Raw genomic sequence first — 21,642 nt, 5'->3', positions numbered from 1 at the left:
ACTCTCACAGCGATTCCATGTGAGTAGCTTAAACAGACCGGATTTAACTCTTCAAATTGTAGTGCTTTCCCATGGAACATTTAAAACAATACACAGAAAGCACACAAAAAAAATCATTGGATGAGCTCTTCAGGCCGAACATCAGACTAGATCGCTCTGTTGTACCCATTATCCCATCACTGATTTATGCATAGAAATCCTCTCGACCATCCCAAGAAATGTATCAACAGGAATAAAATAAAATAATGTGGAATTATTACAACTAGTCTCCCAGAAGTGTGAGGTAGAAGTCTAGATCTACTATCCCAGCAGAACTATTTGATTGCATCCGTTATCTAGGAGACAGATGTGCATACAGTCGATGTTGAGGATTATGGTGGTGGGAGGGAAGGCGATGTGGTAATAGTGGATCTATAACTTCCACCTTCCTATCACAGTGCAGTGAAAAATCGCTCCATCGGTTATCCCTGCGAAACTGTGTACATAGTTCTTACATTCACAATCAGAGCAGACAGCTACATATAGAACTCCTATATCCACTAACTCAGCACACTATTGTGTCTGTAAGAAATGTACCTGATGTGGAGGCTGCTTTCCAGGGAGGAAAACGCGTAGATGTTGTCTTTTCCTGGTCTGGTGTTTTCTCGACTTGTGTAGCAGAAGATTCATTTTGGCGAAGTGCTTTCTGGAGAGGTGAACAGGCACCATAAGTTTTAGTTGCTAGTTTCTGCAGCACTGAAGTAGTAAATTTCAAATATTTGTCTGGATCACTGGGTATTGAACAGGCAGCCTTCTTCAGGAATTTCTTGGTTAGTGATTTATCTGAAACTAAAGAAGAAGTTATTTAGGTCATATTAAGTGTTCCACACAACCAACAGCCTTGGTCCTCCTAGCTGGGGTTACACATTCTCTCCCATAATGGAATTATAGTATGGAGGATCTGTACATGGAAATGTCCTCACAATTAATTCCCAGGCATTGTTGCATGTCTAATTTTGTCAGTTTTACCTTTATTTGAACAGCACTTGACTAAACAAAGGGTTGTTCAGGAGCCACGCTGACTGGTACAAGAAATAAAGCAACAGAATAAACCAGGTCTTTGGGAGCTACTGATAATTCCCAGACAGTGATTTGTTTGTTGAGGATGTTGCCAGTAGTACATATGATAGTTCCTCCTCAGACACTCAGCACTGCCTTGTCTGTAGTCACCACCAGACTTTGTTGTGTAAGGGACAAGGAACATAGCAAGATGTCAGAAAGGCAGGATCAAACTCAATAACATCCATGTACTGTCAAAGTTACATCCATGTACGTTTATTTTTGTAATTAATTGTGGGTATTTGTATAGCATGGACCTAGGCCCAATGGCCAGTGGTGCAATTTCCAGAGCACAAGAAAGTATACAGTCCAAACACTCCAGATACTGCCCGATGATAAAATTTAAGGGAAAGCTGAAATATCATAAATCGAGCTAATTTGCCAGTAAGAATATTAAGAACAACAGATACATTGAGACATTAAAGTGAACCATCGTGGCAATAATTAGGTTTAGGTGTGAGTAATAGCCTGAAGATAGTTTAAATAAGAGAAGGACTGTATAATCCTCTGAGGTTTCACACGAGGGTCTTAACATGCCCTTCATCTGTTTTCAGATCTTCTTCCTCTCTTGATTGTCCGGCTTAGTCTAGGCCATGTATTGTCACATTGTGGCATCAGCATCGCAAGTAAGTAGGAGTTTACATCCGTCTAATCGCCATGTTTGTGCTAAAAATAAGTAATTTACAGGAGACTCCAATATAACCATATATAGGTCTAACTAAACATGTCCATCTTTTCCTTTTTATGTCTTCTTTTTTGAACTACTGTTGTTCTTCGGGGCATTTAATCTAAAGTATCTCTTCAAACAAAAAATAAAAGAATTTCTTTGAAAATAGTGAACTTCAAAACTAAACTGTAAGTATAGAAACACAAATAGAAAGATAAGAACATGTAGAATAGATGCAAAGAGAGGATACCCTTCAATTAAGGGAAGTCGCTAATACGGCTATTTACAATGTTAACCTTTGCAGGCTATATGGTTGAGAATTACACACCACAGAAAGATAGCCTATTATGTTGTGGCTACAACTAATAAGGTATATATCATTCTTTTCCTTTTAACAGAAACACATAATCTCAGTATCTGAGATATTTTACATGTAGAAGTCACTTTGTAGATGGCACAGTGAAGGGTTTATAATGTACTGCTATTGTTGTACCCCTTTTAGATAATACCACCAGAATATCAACTAACCGTTGCGGAGAAGATTTTGTTATATCGTGACCTCAGTTCATATATTGAGGTCTTAAGGAAATAATAGGTATCTACCTTATACAATATTTACTTAGAAAAAGTGAATATAGATTGTCCATAAGACATTGAATTATTGGGTTATGTTAATACCTAGGATTGTTGACCCAAATGATTTTTTCGTTAAGAACAACTAGTGATAAAATGTCTAGTATCACAGTTCTTTTCCTTTTCTCCTTTTTCCACTATTTCTGTTGTTGACGGGTGATAAACTATTCCCTTGGAGTTTATGGATATATCTATGGCAATCTTCTGCACACCTGTATTGGTGGTTCATTGGTAGAAATGATTGCGGCTTGCTACACAATTTGTGGAGTACATATAATAAAAATATCTCTGTAGGCCTTCATGGACAAAGTTATGAAATTAATAGAAGAATTAATAGCTCAAATGATTATCAGAAATATAAAACCAGGCCAGAAATGTGATATCTATGCAAGTTGATTGTGGTTACTTTCTATATCTTTTAGAAAAAGTTGAGACAGGTTTGCCTGACGAAGGCTTTACGCGAAACGCGCGTCTGTTTCTCTTCTCTCTACATCGACCGCCAGCCTTTAAACTAGTTGTTAACCCCTCCTTTAGGTTTTTAATTGTATATAATAATGGTTTGTGTATGATTGTAAAAAGTTTTTAAAAAATTGTATGTATATGTAAAAAGGAACTATCAAAAAAATCGATATATATAACAAAAGATATGCACACTTACTATATGTGATGAAATCATAAAACAAAGATAGATGAATAAAGACGAAAATATCTTCATATCAAAAGAATAATTGTCGTCAGATTGATGTATAAAAGTTATGAAGATGCATTGTTTTTGTATAGATTAAGGCCTGGATTTTTTCAATGTAAATAATTGTTTTGGATCTTGTGGCTAGCTTGTTGTTTACCCTTTCAGATATTATCCCCTACAGCTAGCAAGATATATTGTTGTTTCGTAGCGGTCCCCCTTTTTCAAAGTAGACAGTCCAAAGTGAAACAGGGAAGGAGGAGAACTGTCAAATGGAGAGCTTTGACTTTAAATTTCAGGGTACTGAAGAAAGGTGTTCTGTTTAGACTAAGGGTGGGGGGCGGGGGTATTTTCTCCAAAGAGCAGGCTCAAAAGAGGAGAAGCCTTGTGAATAGCAATATTATTTCGTTGACATATGATACCATAACGTGGAACATACAAGCCTCCCTGTTAAGGCTGCGGGAAGGGTGGGAACATGACCTGGGGGAGACGGAGGGTAAAGACTGTCAGAAAGCATTGGCCTTCCCAGCAGAGGTGGCAATAAAGACTAGTTATCGCCTGATTCCACAAAAAGTTTTACACTGTACATACTACGTGCAACCCTTACTGTACAAAGTTGGCAGGGCGGAGAGCGCACATTGCTTTACATGATGCGGGATGGAAGGCACACTGCTGCACACACTGTGGGACTGCCCACGCCTACAGGCCTTTTGTGAGGGGTACGCCTACAGGCCTTTTGTGTTGGGGTACGGAGCTCATTGGAGGAGGCCACTGGGTTGCCCTTGAACCTACAACTGAAACTGGTGATTCTGGGCATATCGGGGCTGACATATGTCACGATACCAGAAACTTCTAGTGAATCTGGGCTATATTGTAGCAAAGAGGGACGTCGCTCAGAAATGGGGTAGTGGGAACCCCCCAAGCACTGGGACTGGGAGGTAGGGATGGACCACTGCTAGATTGCGAAATGGGAGGTATATAAGGGGCGAGTGTAGGAAGGTAGGATCCTTCTGAATGGTTACTCCCACCTTTTGCCTGGTGCCGTGATGGATTCAGACTAGTCTGACTGGGATCCTGCTGATCAGGGCCCCAGCCTCTCTGCTTTCTCACTTAAATTGTTATGTCAAATACTTAGGTACATCCCAGATTGGATTCTGAGGTACTTGGCTGTCCCTAGTATATGGTACTAAGGTATCCAGGGCATAGGTACCCCAGAGGACCCCCATGGGCTGAAGCATGTATTATGCCACCCATGGGAGACTATTCATACTGTACCTACAGGCCTGCCATTGCAGTCTGTGTAAGCTGGTGCTAGCACTACTTAGGAAATATATAGGTTTCCTATATCTAGGGTCACTGCACTTAAAACCTATACGTCACCCCTATAGTAGGCCTTTGGAAACCTGAAGGCAGGGTGCTTGGTTCCAAGTGTGATGATACCCCTGCATGAGCAGGACAGCCCTACAGCCTATAGAGTCCATTCTCCTGGGTTGTAAGTGAAGCAGCCATATACCACATAGACGGGCAACGCGTAATTACGCGATGAACATCTTGAAACTGGCTGTAACGAATCCTGTCATGTTTGGTATCAAACATTTTGGAATAATACCCCACACCATAAATGGTGTGGGAGATAGGATTCCAAGCACCAGAACGGGCCTCTTTTAGGCTCTCAGTGCTCCAGGTACCAGTCTTCTAGACCCAGACAGCACAAAATGGTTGCTGCTGACCAGAGGTACGATTCTGCCATCCTGCTGCTGAGCCAGGCTCGATCAGGGGAAGGCAGAACAATAGGTATCCTGTCACAGGGAAGTGTGACCACCTCCCAGAGAGGATTTAGTGTATTGGGGCCGGGTGGGTGTGCTTGCCTGCGCCACTCAGTCTGCATGAGGGGCACATTTGGTGCCTCCTTGCATAGTCCAGTTCAAACAAGCTCTGGGAGCCGTTGGCTTCCGCTCTGGTGTGAAACTGGACCAAGGACATGGGTGTATCCTCCCCACTATCCACTTCCTCCCCTGGGAGGGAACCTTGAATCGTCCCAACCCTTTCCCTAGGGTACTTAAGGGCTTAATTGGGGGTGGGTCCCTAGATTAGTCGTGGGACACGATTCAATTCATCAATAGTAACAACAGAGGGTCCCTGGAAACAGATAAAGTGAGAGGGAGGCAGGGAAATAAGAGCAAAAACAAAAACAGAACCCCTCACTGAAGTATAAATTTAAATTATACTTCAGTGAGGGGTTCTGTTTTTGTTTTTACACGATTCAATTCAGACACCACTTCGACGTCTACCGTCTGGACACTCTGGACTTACCATCTGGACACTCTGGACTTCGCTGGACTTCGTTTGGGCTCGACTTCGTCCCCCTTTCAGTCTGCTGAATTGTCTGTGCACCATACAAGAACCTTCTACGGCCTGTGGGCATCAAAGACACCCGAAGGAATCTCCCTTGGAGTGAAGGAGTCACTTCCCTGCACCTGCAGACAACGTAACAAAGCTGACCGGTTTGCTGATCCTCAGCTCCCACGGACTTTGAAAGGCTCAGCAACACAGGTGGTGGTTCACCATGCCTCTCAAGGCCTGCCCTCTCACCAAGTTTGAGGCCAGTATCCCTCGTAGGAGCTGCAGGAACCAAACCCGTTGCAAGAGTTTGTTGGCTTCCTTCCACCAAGATCTTCGGGCTCCAAGTAGTCCCAACCGCGAGGATCTCCGGTGACCAGAATCTTCGTCCACCCCGGATCATTTGCATCGTGGCCTGCATCTTTTGGTGAGCTCCTTGAGGTCCTTTCACGACTCCAGTGCCTCCGGTCTGTGGGTCCATTTGAGGGTCACCTTTGTTTCTTTTGGGCTCCACTGATTGCTCGGGGCCTGCCCATACTCCCCTGCTTGTGGTGAGTCCCCCTGGACCTTGCTGGTCCCAACATTGCAACTTCTTTGACATCCACGTTATTTGCAGTTGCCAAGGCTTGTTGGTATTTCCGACGCACATCGACCCCTCAGCTCTCGACATCCGAAGTGGGACACCTCGTGGACGGCTCCTGGTCTTCCTCAACGTCACCTGGTCTTCACAGCTGCAGAGTCAAGGTCACCATCAACTCTCCTGCAACCCCTGACATCGGTGGTCATTAATCTTCTAGGTCTCTGAGTCACTCCTGAGTGACAGACTCTGTCCCCTCTGATTGCAGGTACCTCTCAACAAGAATCCACCTTCGGATTCCACCAGACACTTTCTCCTTCTCCAGCAGCGGTACTTTCCTGAAGTCCGCCATTGGGTTGGACGGCGGTTTCCGACACCACAAACCTATGCACCGGCTTCCCTGATGTGGGTAACGTGGGTACTAGGGTATCCAAGGGTGGGGTGGCTCTCCAACCCTTCTGTCTTCCACAGGGTTTCTTCAGGGTCCACTGGGAAGGGTCCTTTCTCTTTAAACTTGCAACCGCGACTTACACATTGATTTGTACGGAGAACGCGTTTGTGTTCCCACACTGCACACAATCTCCGTGGGGTTCCTAGTCACTCACCTTGAGTGCCCGGCACTTCTGAGTTCTCTAGACGTTGCCTTGACACGAGTCGTGGTTCTTATACCACTTTCCTAATATATGGTTTGGTCCCCCCTGGAGTTCACTGTGAATTTTTTTCAATTTACGTGATTTCTATGCAAAGTATTGTGTGCATTGGTCATATCTCCGGGTAGGAGATATTTAAACGGGTTAGTGAGTATTATACAATAAATACATATTTTTATAAATACCTAGTGTGGTTCTTTTTCATTTAATCTTATCTATACCTATAAGAATGTATTCTGGTAAAACAAGCTGCTTTACACTCCTTCTGGACTAAGCCTGAGGCTGCTCTCCACAGCTACCACTTAGAGAGCTTTCTATGGTTGTCTAAGACCTCCTAAAACACCATAAGGGTTGTCTGGACTGGTGCAGGGTGTCCACTTACATAAGTGTACATCATATACCAGGCCGGCCTCCCACAGCGAGCATGCCCCAGAAATTAGAAAAAATCTTAGGCAACTGGGACCAGGGTCCTACATGAATAGCACGAATGGCACAGATAGCATCACTGGACATGACTCAATTAGATGGGAGGAATGCCGTGGTGACGATGTAAGGAACACTGCTCAAATGCACGTATGGTTATGTTCTTTACTGCATGACAGACTTGTGTGGTCGGGGCAGGGATTGGGGAAGTTGGGGTAATTATCAACACAAAGTTACTTTATAGTTGTTTTGTTGTGTATGAAATCAATAAACATATTTTTTTTTAAAGGAGGGGGGGGGGAAGAAGCCTTGCCTTTTTGGCTTCTGTTTTTTTTCTCAGGAAATTGAAGGACCATTTGTTTTGTGTTGCAGGTTATGCAAACCCAGTAAATTTGATAGGGAGGCAGGCCAGTTTGAGAGTATGTAGGGTTTTGTGAACGATGCATAGGGATTGAAGTTCGGACTCGGCCATCAGAGTAGTCAGCAAAGATTTAGGAGCGTGGCTGTAATGTGATCAAATTTATGACTGAAAGCAATAAGTGTTATAGACTATGGTGCTTTGTACTAAAATGCAATTAAGGATTTTTTGGTTAATGTTGTTAAGGAGCGTTCCCTTTAATTTCTTTGTTCTATCACAGCATCTTTCCGTCAACATTCTAGATTCACGTTTGTTACAGAGCGGAGTTGGGAGGAAGCACTGAAGGAACATTGTGTGTGGTTTCTTCTCTTGCCTGCAATAAATCTTGATTATCGCTTTCCGCCAGGTTCATCACTGGAGTTCCAACACAACTACAGACCACTGCATGGAAGTCAGTTTTAAGAAAGAGGGCAGTGACGGCAGGGAGATTGGTTAGGAGACTACCTCCAACATAGGACCACATGCTTGCGCTACTGAACATTAATATTCATCTGGACCCTCTGGGCCTGAAGAAAGGAAGCTGTAGCTACCCCTCAAATACAGCATTGTTCAGCGATGATGCAAGCTCACCCTTTGCGATGTATGAATGTGACTGAGTGTGCCCTTCATCCAGGAAGATGTTCTGACTATCTTCTGAACGGTCGCCTGTGGCAACACTGTGGCTCATGAGCTGACTCTGTTCTTAATGAGTCCATAGGCACGTCCTTCCAGGAAGCTGGATCTTGTGCAGGTCTTACTAGGGATCAGGTCACTTCATCTGGTATGTGCAGTTCCACCCCCGCAAAAGTCAGAATGGTCTTTCTTCTTTCTGCATACTGCAGCAAGTAAGTCAGTTCTGCAAGCTTTCGAACATGCAGGCCTAATCTGTAAGGAGTATAAAAAACATGCTACCTTCTGATGGATACCTATTCCTGTAAATGTTGGACATTAAAAATTACCCTTCCAGGCTTCCAAGAGGTCAGAAAAAGCATTTCCAAAGCAATAGCTCCCCAGTGCCATGTGGCCCATACCTGGACTCCACCTCCGGGTAGGACAACACTGGAGTATATTAGGTGCTGACTGGCAAGGTTATGTCATTACCAGTTTTTCCGTACCTCACTGATGTAGAAGTGGATCTCAGTGACAAAATTCCACAGCATTACACAGGCACTAAGTCAAATGTCTTTTCCAAAATGTTCATGTTTCAAAACTCAAAGATGCCACACGAAGAGGTCCCTTTCTGATCTACAGGACAACTGCTTGTGGTATCTCTGATAGTGACACAACACTGCTGCGAGTGGTTTGGGTGCATTGATGCAACCATAAGCCTACAGCTTAGCAAAAGCAAGTTGCTTCTTGCTCAGGTACACAAGGAGACACCTTTGTGATGTCCCTCATCTGCAGGTAAGTCACCTGTAAGAATGATCTTCCAAGAAATCTTTTCACCAAAAGAAAAACCACAAGAAGTTCCAAAAGTAGGAGCAGTCCTCTTGTTCCACATGGAACTGTTCTTCTTTCCAGGGCAATTTGCAGTTGCTGTGCCGTTCTCAGATGCCAGACTCTTTCTCATCATTGGAGCACATACATACACTGTCACAAATGAGAGAGATGTGTATGGGTCAATCACTCAACCACGTATGTGCAGGTCTATATCACCCTGATGTCATGTGCCCTTGGCTCTCACCCAGGCACCTAAAAATAAAGATCAAAGCATGCCATTGTGTTGTCCTCTGATCAGAGACTCCCTCTGTGCCAACACAGATGTCGCCTGCAGAGGGGACTATGGTGCTGCTCTCAAATTTGCCGATGTCGGAGGATATCATCCGTGTGATAAGCAAAAAATGTAAGGTGATCTTCAATGATATTCCCTTGGCAAATTACTCCCTGAGGCTCAGATTTGCACAGATGGAGGGGATTGTGGTTCAACTCAGACTCCCTTGCAATACCTGGTAAGGGTTTGAGCGCTACAGATGATGATTCTCTCAGACGTCCTTAACCTTTGAGTTTGGGAGAAAGCAAGCACAATCTTGGTGATAATGGAAAAGGGCTGGATACACCATGAAAGGCCTGTAAGTACAGACCAGGCCCCTGGAGATTCTTCTAATTTTCAACAGTATTCTACTGACCCATATCCACTCAAAACCATCCTCACAATAAACACAACAGTAAGGTGTAATTAGTGGGATGCAGGCTTGCCACACTAAAGTCCAACTATTACCAACTTTACTTGCTTTCGTTCTTCAGGACTTAATGGTACAGCACCTGGGCATAACTGTCCGACTGGATAACTAAACAAACATCCTGCTAAATTACAGCCTCAATACTGCTGGAGGTCTTACGGGCAATAATGGATGGACCTGCTATTCCAACGTATTGGGATGAACCACTCCAGATGGTCTTCCACATGAAAGATAAGCCACTATTGCAAACCTTGTCTTATTAGCACACAACATTATTAAATGTAGATACTAAAAATGATGCAAGTCTCGTATCATTCTGAATGTCAGTGGTCACTCTTTAATTAGAATCCAAGTGGCAGCTTGGGTTTATATCAGGAAGGATCAACAGGATATTACTACAGCTATCAGGCTCATGAAGTTAGAGGAGGATCGGCATCCACCAGCTAGGATTTTACTGGATGGAGACACAGCCTTTGATCAGATCAAATGAAACTTTCTTTGAGTCCCCATGCAAAGATGTAGATTCCATCCACCTACCAACAATATATGCAGCCCAATAAGCCTTCCTACGCATTGATGGTCACTTTCACCACAGTCCATGAGCAGCATGGGGACATGGCAGGAATGCCCCAATACCCTGGTGTACAGTTTCCCCTTTTTCAGTAGGAACTGTTCGATTGTTGGAAAACATAAGTGTTGGGATGGTGCCAGACTGATTCTATGCACCTCCTCGGAATATGTTGGCCTATAAACCTGCTAGCTCACAGTGCCACCATAAGTGCCCCTAATCCTAGGCAGGTAACAATTGGCTTGGGCAACCTCAGAACTTGACAACTATACCTCCTCCAGTAATCGTGGTAACAGATCCAGAACCTTTTCGCTCAAGTCACGCGTGCTCACTCATGAAGATACGCAAGAAATGCACAAAGTGGCATTTCAATATTTATTGAATCATTGCGATTCTTGTGTAAAATATATGTGCTGCAATGATCAATAGACATAAGCAGATAAAAGCGATTACCAATATAAGAACAAAGACCAGAATGAACAATTTCACCATTGTGCTAAGACAGTGTATATATGTTGCCATATCATGAGTACTGTGTATAGTATACTCCTACTATGCTCTCCCTAACCTAGTTACTTAGGGCAGATGTTCTGTCAAGAACGCATGATCAAACTCCCCATTTCCTGAGGGTAGGATATGTAGGCCCCTGTCTTGACCATAAGTTGGGCATCCCTTCTCGCAGAGGGAAAACTGCAATCAGCTGGGCTAAGACTCCGACCTCACAGTGACAGAAAAGTGCTCTTCTAATTTGAGCATGGAAATGCATGATCATTTATACTACATCCTCCGTGCTTCCGTGTCCAAGCTTCAGCCGGGCCGACATTGTTACTGTCTTTCTGATAGCTATGTCTCCTCATGGACGAATAACAAACAACAATAACGTGTGTCCAGGCCTTGTACTAAATGTTCAAGGCATTGTGATAGTGTACTTACGAAGTGGAATTGTAAGCAATGGTTTTTCAAAGAAACTAAAACCTGCACTGTCATGTAGGCAAATGTGTGTCAAAAGCCATTGTGTAGAAAAGAAGGAAACTTAAAAAAAAATGTGTACTTCTAAATGGCAGTGTTTCTTCCTGGGCCTAACTTAGCTACGTGACAACCCATCCAGCAGATCCTTTATATGGAACCACTTAATTTGAATACTATGCAATCTACCTTAATCATACTAGTAATCTGTGGCCAATGCTGTATTTGGAACGATTGTCGTTGCAAACCAACTAGCACTTCTTTACCCAAGAAAGACCCCTCCCCCCCAATATTGCCATGAACTAAGATATATTTTCTAGAACAACAGTGGTCCCATGCATTCAGAAATACATAAAACAGTAAATATAGATGGAATCAAATCTATATTTGAAATGACATGTCCAGCCGGACAGAGGTCTTTCAGGTTTATTCAATAAACAAATGATCCATATAGAGAGAATACCTTCCACAATTTCACCAGTGTGGTACACAAGCCTGTGCCCAGCACTAACGGATCAGATACAGAAGGTAAGTTAAAGAACATAGAAGGGCTTTTCAAGGCAAACAAAACATCAGGGAACAGACTTACAGACCGACTAACCCGGTACATCCCTGGCCCCGTGGGATTACATTATTGTAACGCGGTATACCGCGCCTGATTCCGGGCTGCGGTCACTGAGATAGAGGCTACCCCTCCCTGTGTATCTATAAACAGCATATTGCCCCGGCAACTAGAGGCTAATTAACGTAAAGGCAATTATTGAATGTCCTGATGATGGTCCCCATGATTTAAATGGGGGGACCGAAACGCCGTCGACCTGTCTAGCACCCTATACAAAACTTGATTTCTATGTAATGTAATGGTGCACTGATGACACTTCTGTACAATTGGATTAATAACAGAAAACGTTTTGTTTGCCTTGAAAAGCCCTTCTATGTTCTTTAACTTACCTTCTGTATCTGATCCGTTAGTGCTGGGCACAGGCTTGTGTACCACACTGGTGAAATTGTGGAAGGTATTCTCTCTATATGGATCATTTGTTTATTGAATAAACCTGAAAGACCTCTGTCCGGCTGGACATGTCATTTCAAATATAGATTTGACTATGGGGGAGACTGGTCATTGGTTCGTCACTCGGCCCGCGGAGGGATGAGAGAAGGATGGCAAGGCCCAAATAATAGGTGGTACGGGGCACCAACCTTTAATAGGTTTGGTTGTCTAGAAGAGGTAGATTGACTCACCCTGCCTCAGGGATTACCACCTGATGTTAAGGCTAAAATGCACCTACCGACTATTGAGAATAGGATTTTAGAAAACTATCTTAGCGGGGGCAGTCCACCCAGGGGAATATTAAAGGACCCTGACAGGTCAATACCTAGTGCTACAGATCTCTCCCCTGTTGTAACACACTTTGTAGGCCAATCAAATTTGGATGTTGTAGTTGACCTGGGGATGCCGAGCAATTTTTCCCATAAGGAATCCTATGACTTGTGCAACTTGTTCCAGACTTCTCCATCATCACTGTTAACAGTGCTTGCAACCAGTCCTAGGCCTAATGCTGCTAGTGATTCCATACTCCCTGTAACTAAAATTGTAAGGGTGGAGGGCCCACAAACCCTAGCGGGGGAAGCTGATGCGGACCTATTGCCGCTGCTTGCGACAAGGGGGCTTGGCCCTGTTGGTGATCCCCCCCGTGCCTGCCCCTCCAGTAGGCCTTCGGATTGCTGGGAGCCCAACGCTAAGGGTCCTCAGCTGGAATGTAGCAGGTCTTACCCGTAACATTGACATCCCGGACTGGAATTCTTTTGTTGAATCCTTTGAGATCTGCCTTTTGCAGGAAACCTGGTGCTTAGAACCTCGACACAGGGTGGGCTATACTACCTACTTTGTGCCTGCATCACAACTACCCGGCAGTAAAGGCCGCCCGTCGGGAGGCCTTCTAATCTGGGTTAGTATTGCATTGGGTCTATCCGTTAGGCAAATGCCCACTAAATCACCTGACCTGCAGAGATTATCAATCAAAGGCTCAGGTAGGAAAAAGCTGGAAGTTTTTAATATCTACATAAGGGGGGCAAGGGGTGGTGCCTCATTGTTGCCATACACTGGCATTGAGGAGGAATTGGGATCTTGTAATGCTGACTCCTTAGTGTTATTAGCTGGGGATCTGAATTGTTCGTTCGAACCACTTGCTAGTGATGACATCTTAGACATCTGGGAAGAAGATGCCAGGAGAGCTATTCCCCTGCTTACTCTTAAACCGATTAAAAAATGGACCCAGAGCGCTATAGATCTTAATGCCCTCTGTATGGAATTTGGCTTAAGGGCAACCAATGGTAGATCTAGGTCTGACTCCAAAGGGGCACATACATATAACAGGGTAGGCTACACCTCACGGATTGACTACATACTCCTGAACTACAGGCTCTGGGCCCATTTGCTAGACATGGAGGTTTTGTCAACTACTGATAGCGATCATAACCCACTAGCTTTGACTTTGTCCCCCCCTTGGTCGGGCATGACTTCAAGTTCACCCCTACACATTTGGAAATCAACGCACGAAGTCTGCCCCTCGAACTGCGGTAGGCGGCTCAAATGGAAAAAAGTTGTTGTGGATGAAGGAAAGATGTCGCTAGTAAAATCCATAATGTCCAATATGAAATCACGGTTAGACTCCCCGGGCCGTAGTAAAACGGATGTCCCTACTCTCTTTATAGAGACAGTTAATGCTCTAGGAGAACTGTTCAGTATCAACCCAGCAGGCACTAGAGATAAGAAAAGAAGTGCCCCGAAGGGTGGAGTGAGCTGGTTTCCTCCTGCTTGTCGCTCCGCTAAACGCGATCTCATTAGAGCAGTGAAATCTGGCCTCAGTAGACATATTAGTCTTGCTAGGAAAAGCTACAAAAAGACACTAGCATTAGCTAGGGCTGAGCATGAAACCCAATTCTGGTCTGATCTAATTGCGGCTAGCTCCAGGAAAGACTCGAAGGGCTTCTGGGAATTGTTGAGAGCAAGGAATAAACCTGAAGACTCCCTATTGACATGCAATATAACTGGGGAGGCGTGGTTTAATATTTTTTCCCAGCTCTATTCCCCAACGGGGGGCTCTCCAGACAGCTCGATGCACCTTCCGCATACTGTAGGTTCGGATTATAATGAGGCCAATTTCTTTTCTATTAAAGAAGTAGAGGGGGAGATTAAATCCTTGGTTCCGAATAAGGCTGCGGGACCTGATGGTATCCCAGGTGACCTACTTAGGGTTAATATTGAAGAGTGGAGTAGTCTTATTGCCTCCCTTCTGAATGCTGCCTTGATGGGTGGGCGTGTGCCGGACTCATGGAAGGGGGCGGAGGTCGTCCCTATTTTTAAAAAAGGGAACCGGGACGTCCCCGCTAACTACCGCCCAATCAGCCTGTTAGACTCCTCTCAGAAGGTAGCGGGCAAGGTAGTATTAGGAAGGCTCTTGCAGTGGGTCGAGGAAGAGCAAATACTCTCGGATTATCAGGCGGGGTTTAGATCTGGCACGGGGACCATCGAACAGACATTCCGGTTATTAATGATCTACTGAAAAGTGGTTGTACTGGGCAAGGGCAGTCTGTACCTTGCATTTATTGATTTACGGACTGCCTTTGACCTGGTCCCACAAGATCAACTGTGGTGTGTCCTCGATGCAATGGGTATTTCTACATATTTACTTAATATGCTTATAAAGTTGCAAGAGGGTAACTTCGCGCAGATTAGGTGGGGTGACCAGGGCCAAAAAACAGCTCGCATCCCTGTGAACAGGGGTGTCCGCCAGGGCTGTGTACTAGCCCCCACTCTGTTCTCATTATATGTTAACGGAGTGGTGGAGCATCTACTTAACCAACCAGCTGATGCTCCCTCCCTGGCTGGCAGGAAAATCCCTACCCTCCTATTCGCAGACGACACCCTGCTGATCTCAAAAACCCCAGCAGGCTTGCAATGTCTACTTTCCAGTTTTAAGAACTTCTGTGATACTAGGGGCCTTGCTATTAATGTAGGTAAAACCAAGTTCCTGGTCTTGAACCCCCCGAGGAGAACTGTTATTCCACCTTCCCTGGATTCCGTCCCACTCGAGAGGGTAAAGGAGTTTGACTACCTGGGCATTCGCTTATGCGATTCCATGAGCTGGAAACCACATCACCAAAAGGCATTGTTGACCCATAAGAGGGTGGTAGGGGCGCTCTTGAAAGAACAACGGGCTTCCCCACTTAGACCCATTGGCCCTGTATTAGACATCTATAGGGCAAGGGGGGTAAGTGCAGCCCTGTATGGGTCCGAATTATGGGGTGTCCAGAAAGTGGACTCTTTATCCAGCTCGGAAAACATATTTCATAAAGATCTTATGGGCTTACCGCATAGTACACCTGTTCTTCCACTCCTCTTAGATATGGGAACCCGCTCAATAAGCGATCAGGCGAGGCTGCGCCCCCTCCTCTTATGGGCACGAATCTGGAGGGTCCCAGAACTGTTCAGCTATGCTGAAGGCCTAAGGGAACTGCTTTTAACACCAGGTTGGTACAAAGTCCGTTGGTTGAAAGAAGTCAAGTGCCTTCTCTTTAATCTGGGGCTTGAGGTAGCATGGGCTACTAGAACCGCCCCGCCTAAGCAGACTCCTAAGAAGTTATACTGGTCATGGGTGTTGGCCGGTAGAAATTGTAATTCCAAGTTGTGTAAAACTTCTGTTGAATTTTTGATGATTAAGGAAGTCCACCTTTGTGAACCATATTTGGACATGATTTCTAAATCCTAGGATATGGCCCTATATTTTAAATTTAGGGTGGGCTTACTGCCAGTGGGGAAACTGACTGCTAGCTGGAAGGTACCGGCGCAAACGACCCCTTATTGCCCCTTCTGTGTAAATAGGCTCGAGACAGTTCCTCACCTCTTGTTCGCTTGTCCATCGTATATAGTCCCGCGCCACATATGGTTGAAGCCACTTTGCAGGAGTCTTGGCACTAGATCACACCTAGAGGCTTTACGAATCTTAAGATCTGACCCCTGCCCCTTCTTTGCATGTTGTCTTGCCAAATTTCTGGGTTGGGCCTGGCGGACTCGATCCTCGAGGCTATTGATTTTGCCATAAACTCTTCTCTTAATTGTGCTAATGCATAAACTGAATGTTTTAAACAAGGAATGAAATGCTTGTATTAATGTAATGAGTTTCCTTTTAAATAATTTTACTGTACTGTAATGCTTTTTAAGATGTGTATATATCGAAATAAAGCTTCTACTACTACTACTAAAATATAGATTTGATTCCATCTATATTTACTGTTTTATGTATTTCTGAATCCATGGGACCACTGTTGTTCTAAAAGGTATGTTCCCCTAGGTCCCCTGCTGACTGAATTGGGGCCCCTTGTTGTTGCTAATATAATATGAACTAAGATATAGCCACAAACTTTGATTCCGTGATTGGCTAAAAACGTAATCCTAATAAAACCCGGGTATTATCCACTGCCAATACTTAGCTGTTCGATATCTGAACTACTGATCAGGCAAGCTATTTATATGTCATATTAACATTGCATTCCAGCAACATGCTCACCGCCAACCACAACCTAATGTCAAGGGTGTGTATCCAAATGTTTTTGTTGTGGGATAATATCCCGCTAACAATAGCAAGTCAGACCAATCTTGTAAAAATTGTTGTACTTCCAAGATTTATTTTTGCTGTTTCCTTCCTTGTTTGGATTACATGAAATTTCCTCGGGCCTTAAACTTTTTGCAGTAGTCTCTAAGCAAGCGAGTGGAGATGCTCCCCAATATGAGGATATACTTTTAGGCCATTAGTGGGAATATGTTATTGGGCCTTATGAAGAGGGTTTCAATTCATAACTCATTTTCCCTTTCTCAGTCACTTAACTATACGCATCCTAACCACTTCAAGCAAATAAGCGTAAAATAAAAGTATCTTATTGTGTTAAACAAAATGTTCACATTCTTCAAAATGAGGACTTCCTGGACAATTAGCAAAGCGGGGCAATCTGACATTTCCAGAAATCTTGGGTATCTCAACGTGCTATACATGAGGTGATAGCCCTTCACAACTTAAGTTTGATTTTGTTATCTTTTTAGTTAATTATGGACTTCCAAGAGCTGCAAATTCAAGATCAAGGTACAATATCTTGGAGGGAATTTTATATATATTGACAAACTTGTTATTTTGTATGATTAACAGCGAAGGCAAGGGCCACTCGACCAATACCCTATTTAGTCTGCTTCTAGATTCCCATCTACAAACATCACAGATTAATGCTCTTTTTCAAAAACAAAAGAAGGTATCAGGAGAATAGGGCAGACAAATGGCCTGGCCGGCCCAATACTTCTACTCAATTCCCCAATTCTGACATCAGATTCTCATGCAATGTTCAGTTTGGTATCCAAGGCAACCATCTTAAGATAGCACCACCAAACTCTGGGAATTATCCAGAATCCTCAAACAGAACAGGAGGTCTCTGCTGTGGCATTCACAGCGTCACATACTGCTTTCTTGTGAACCTTGTGAATTATGTCACGATTAGACTACGGTAACTACGGTAGCTCTTTTTGGGAGCTACGAATAGCACACTGAACCAACTGCAAGTTGTGCAGAATTCCGCAGCGAGAATGCTCCTCAATCTTCCAGGACGAACAAGGATGACAGAACATCTCAAAAACGTACACTGGCTGAGGGTGACCAGCAGAGTAAAGTTTAAAGCACTGTGCTATATGTACAGGATCAACGCAGGAATAGCCCCTAAGTATCTATGTAAAATGGTTAAAAAATACTTGCCCACGCGGAATCTACGCTCAGCAAATCAAGCAAAATTTATCGTGCCCAGGGTAAAGAGAGCTCGATTAGGAGGGCGCTCTTTCTCCTGTATAGCGCCGGCATTGTGGAACTCACTCCCTTTCAACTAAGATTGGAACCTTGTTATCTACGCTTCCGCAAGGGAGTGAAAGCATGGCTGTTTGACCAATAACTGCTTCCTGTATACTTACAAGTATTGCTGATTCAGGGCGCCGGGAAACCCTCAGGGTAGCTGTAGCGCCATACAAATGCAATAAATAAATAAATAACCTAGAGACAGTTTTTGTATTAGTAAAGTATATGAATGTCTCTAATTTCAAGGCTTCTAGAAGATAACAGCTCAAATATTTTCCAGAGTTCCAACATTTTGATAGCATTGGGTGACCTATTTTTCAAACAATGTTGGGAACCATGAATCAGGTTTTGGTAATTAGTCCATTAGGTATAAATGTGAACTTTTAAAGAAAGAAAACGCATAGCAATGTGTTGTTTCCAATTTTATGGTTGATTGGCTGACCTTTGTGAAACACAGGAAGCAAGAACACTGATGAGTTGGGAGTTTCTTTGTAAGCAAGTCTATAGAGTGGTACTAAACTGATTTCTGGAAATTCACAAAAGTCTGGGGCAGTGTGGATACAGGTTTATACTATAAGCCCCAACTTTCACTTTCTAGTTTTTGTCCCCACTTTGTTATCAGTAACTAGATCCCCATCATTTCTAGCAAAAGGAACATTTTTGAGTTTCATTCTCAGTTTAAGACATTCTAGTTTGCCATCAACGTGAAACCTTATTATAGCCTTTATATAACTGCAACAGAAGAGATGAGTAAAATATATGAGGCAAAGGAGAGTCCCCCTCCACCTAACGTTTATTGATTTAAAGTCAGCTTTTGACTCTGTAGCTAAAGACCTACTATGGTTGGTGTTGAAGCAGCAGGGACTATACCACTACTTGCCAAAAGTTTTGCAAAGTTTGCATAAGGACCCAACAGCTCAAGTTCAATATGGGTCCCAAGGGGGGAAAGTACAGAGAGTTTCCCAATCATCACAGGTGTGCGCCAAGGGTTTTTATTGGCCCCCTTTGCTTTTCTCATTATCTTTTAATGATGTACGCTCGTACATACACAGCCTGAAGCTGGATAGCTTGAGACTCGATAATTCGAGGATCTCTGCGTTTACTATTTGAGGAGGACACAATCCTGTTATCTCTCACTTAGCTTTCAATGCATAAGCTGATCAAGGGCTTTGTTGATTATTGATTGGGAAAACATCTTCATATTAACATCTCTGAAACTAAATCTATGATGATGAAACCAAAGAAGATGCTCCTTTTCTATGAATAATGTGATCCTGGAAAGGGTGAACAATTTTGATTACCATGGAATACGATATGACACCAAATTGACTTGGAGTCAGCACAGGGAAAAGACAGCAGCAAAACGAAAGCAGGCTGCAGTGGCAGTTATTAGCAGAGGTTAAGGGGACAGTCCTTGAGCGGGCTATTGCATGTATACAGAACAAAGGCAGTATCGACTGGGAGCAGACATTTGGGGCTATATAGAGGTTTCTACAATTTAGAAAATGGAGAATAGGTTTTTGAGATCAATATTTATTGTCCCTGGGGCTAGGTACGCCCCTATTTGTACATTTTGTCTGAAATCTGGCTTTAAACTCTTTTCGGACATCATTGCCATCACTCCAAAACTTTATTGGGATTGCCTACATAGGAGACGCAATGTGGGTATACAGCTGGAATCCATCAGAGTGGTATCTTACCATCCTGGAACATCTTGAATGCCTTGGTGGGATCATGTTTAAAGCATTCTAACATTACTCAAACTAGAGATTATTTATGAGGATCCCTCTCTGATCAATAAATACATCGGATCAAGAAGGCCTACTGGCAGGACAACATACAAATGTCTACAACTACATTAGTAGTGGATGCTTGGTACATGGATTCCTAAAGCAACATGTTCATAGTGGTTTTGACCCCTATCTAGATGGTATTTATCCTGAGGCATAAAGTTCACTATATGTGAAGTTCAGTCTGGGGATGTAACCTTAAAAACCACATTGCCAGATGGCGTTACATCGTAGGCATGGATGATCTTTGTCCCGCAGGAAATTGCTTACTCCCCCATTTGTCGCTTATAGTGTATTGAATGAGGCAGATGCCTCGGACTTGTGTTATACAATAGACCACCCAGTGATCTATAGTACAGTTTCCATGTATATCTACAGTGCTTGGATCATGGCTGGGAGATTGAAGGTGACCGTAGTTCATTATTATTTAGGCTTTGTGGTGCATTGATAGAGTGCTTTTATGTTTTTGCAACTTATTATGATGCCTAGCTTGAGTTGGCAGAAAGTAGGATTGGATTTCATATTTTTAACCCTGCTTTAATAAATTGACTATTTGTAACGATCTTATTGTGGCTTAGAGCTGGGCTGCTTTTATGGAATATAGATTTTAACGCCGTAGGATGTATAAGGCTAAAGCTGAGAACATTAAAGTTAAAAAAAAAAGTTTTCAGAAGAAATGTGTGTGTATGCCCTGAATCCTCCATCTAGGAAACAAGATGAGTGTGTTCACCATTTTTATTTTTGCTATTTTGTTTTTCTTATTTAAAACATATTGATACTCTACCATTTCCATTAACTGTTTCTTGCAATCTAAAATACAAAGATCTGTGTGTAAACATGATCTATCAATGATCCATCAGATACTGAGATCTGTTTAAAATATCTCTATTCACATGAGAAAAATCAGTATAACTCTCCATATTTTTATGTCAGGTTAGAGAAAAGCCAGTGATTATTTTATTCATTGCTTTCTGGTACTTGGTACCTTTGTTTTTCCCCATTACAAAGGCAGGATAACATGTTGCATAATGCAACGGGAAAAAAGGACTGGGAAGTAGCAACAGACATGGGGCAAGTTGATAACTCAGCAATATAACTATCTTAACAGAACCTCTATAACCAACATCATAACAGAGCTAAGTAGAAAGATTGCATCTGATAGGGAGTAGTATATGCCATCTACACTCCTTTATCTCAACAGAGCTATTTACATCATAAATCCACTATTCCTGCAGTGGTGTGCACATGTTGAACTCCTGAATCCACTACTCTTACAAATATGCATATTATCACTAACTTAACTGTAAAAATAATTACTGCTGGTCTTCAGAAAGATGAAGACGAGGAGAGGAGTCTAACCTTCATCTGATGTTTTCTCAAGTGGCGAGGCTACAGTCTTCTCCTTACTGACTGATTTATGGAACAATGAAGAGGGATCCTCTGCCTGATTGGCTAGTATCTGGAGCAGTGAGGAAGCAGCTTCCACACGACTGTCTGGTTCCGAGTTGGGTGAAGAGGCAGTCTTGCTCTGGTATTCCAGTGTTAGTGATCCGTCTGGAATAGAAGAATAAAAGTTATTTTATTTCATATACAGGTCAACGAGTAAGCTCACATCCTGGGTTAAGATATGTTGGGACTACTTCCTTTAGAGGACTACAATGGAATATTAAGGTTCTACTCCACGACCATTCTTGGGAGCTCCTACCTCTTGGAGTGTACTTGGAAGTTCCTAACTGATATCAAGTACTTTTGTGTCTGGTGTGGGACACTCTAGGGTT

General features: G+C 43.2%; 1 protein-coding gene across 2 annotated transcripts in view; it reads right to left on the bottom strand.

Annotated features, from left to right (window-relative positions):
* Positions 1 to 21,642, bottom strand: part of LOC144781655 (uncharacterized) — a 196,511-nt gene that overhangs the window by 92,318 nt on the left and 82,551 nt on the right. For both annotated transcript variants that reach the window (XM_078660620.1, XM_078660621.1), the window contains exons 5-6: positions 21,224 to 21,418; positions 577 to 828 (exon numbers count right to left, since the gene is read on the bottom strand). In XM_078660620.1, the coding sequence (XP_078516746.1) occupies positions 577 to 828; positions 21,224 to 21,418 (447 nt within the window). The remainder of the gene's footprint in view (positions 1 to 576; positions 829 to 21,223; positions 21,419 to 21,642) is intronic.

This window comes from Lissotriton helveticus, chromosome 9 (genome assembly GCF_964261635.1).
Source record: "Lissotriton helveticus chromosome 9, aLisHel1.1, whole genome shotgun sequence".
Classification (NCBI taxonomy): Eukaryota; Metazoa; Chordata; class Amphibia; order Caudata; family Salamandridae; genus Lissotriton; species Lissotriton helveticus.
Note: the sequence above shows the minus strand (reverse complement) of the source record. Positions and strands in the feature narration are given on the sequence as shown.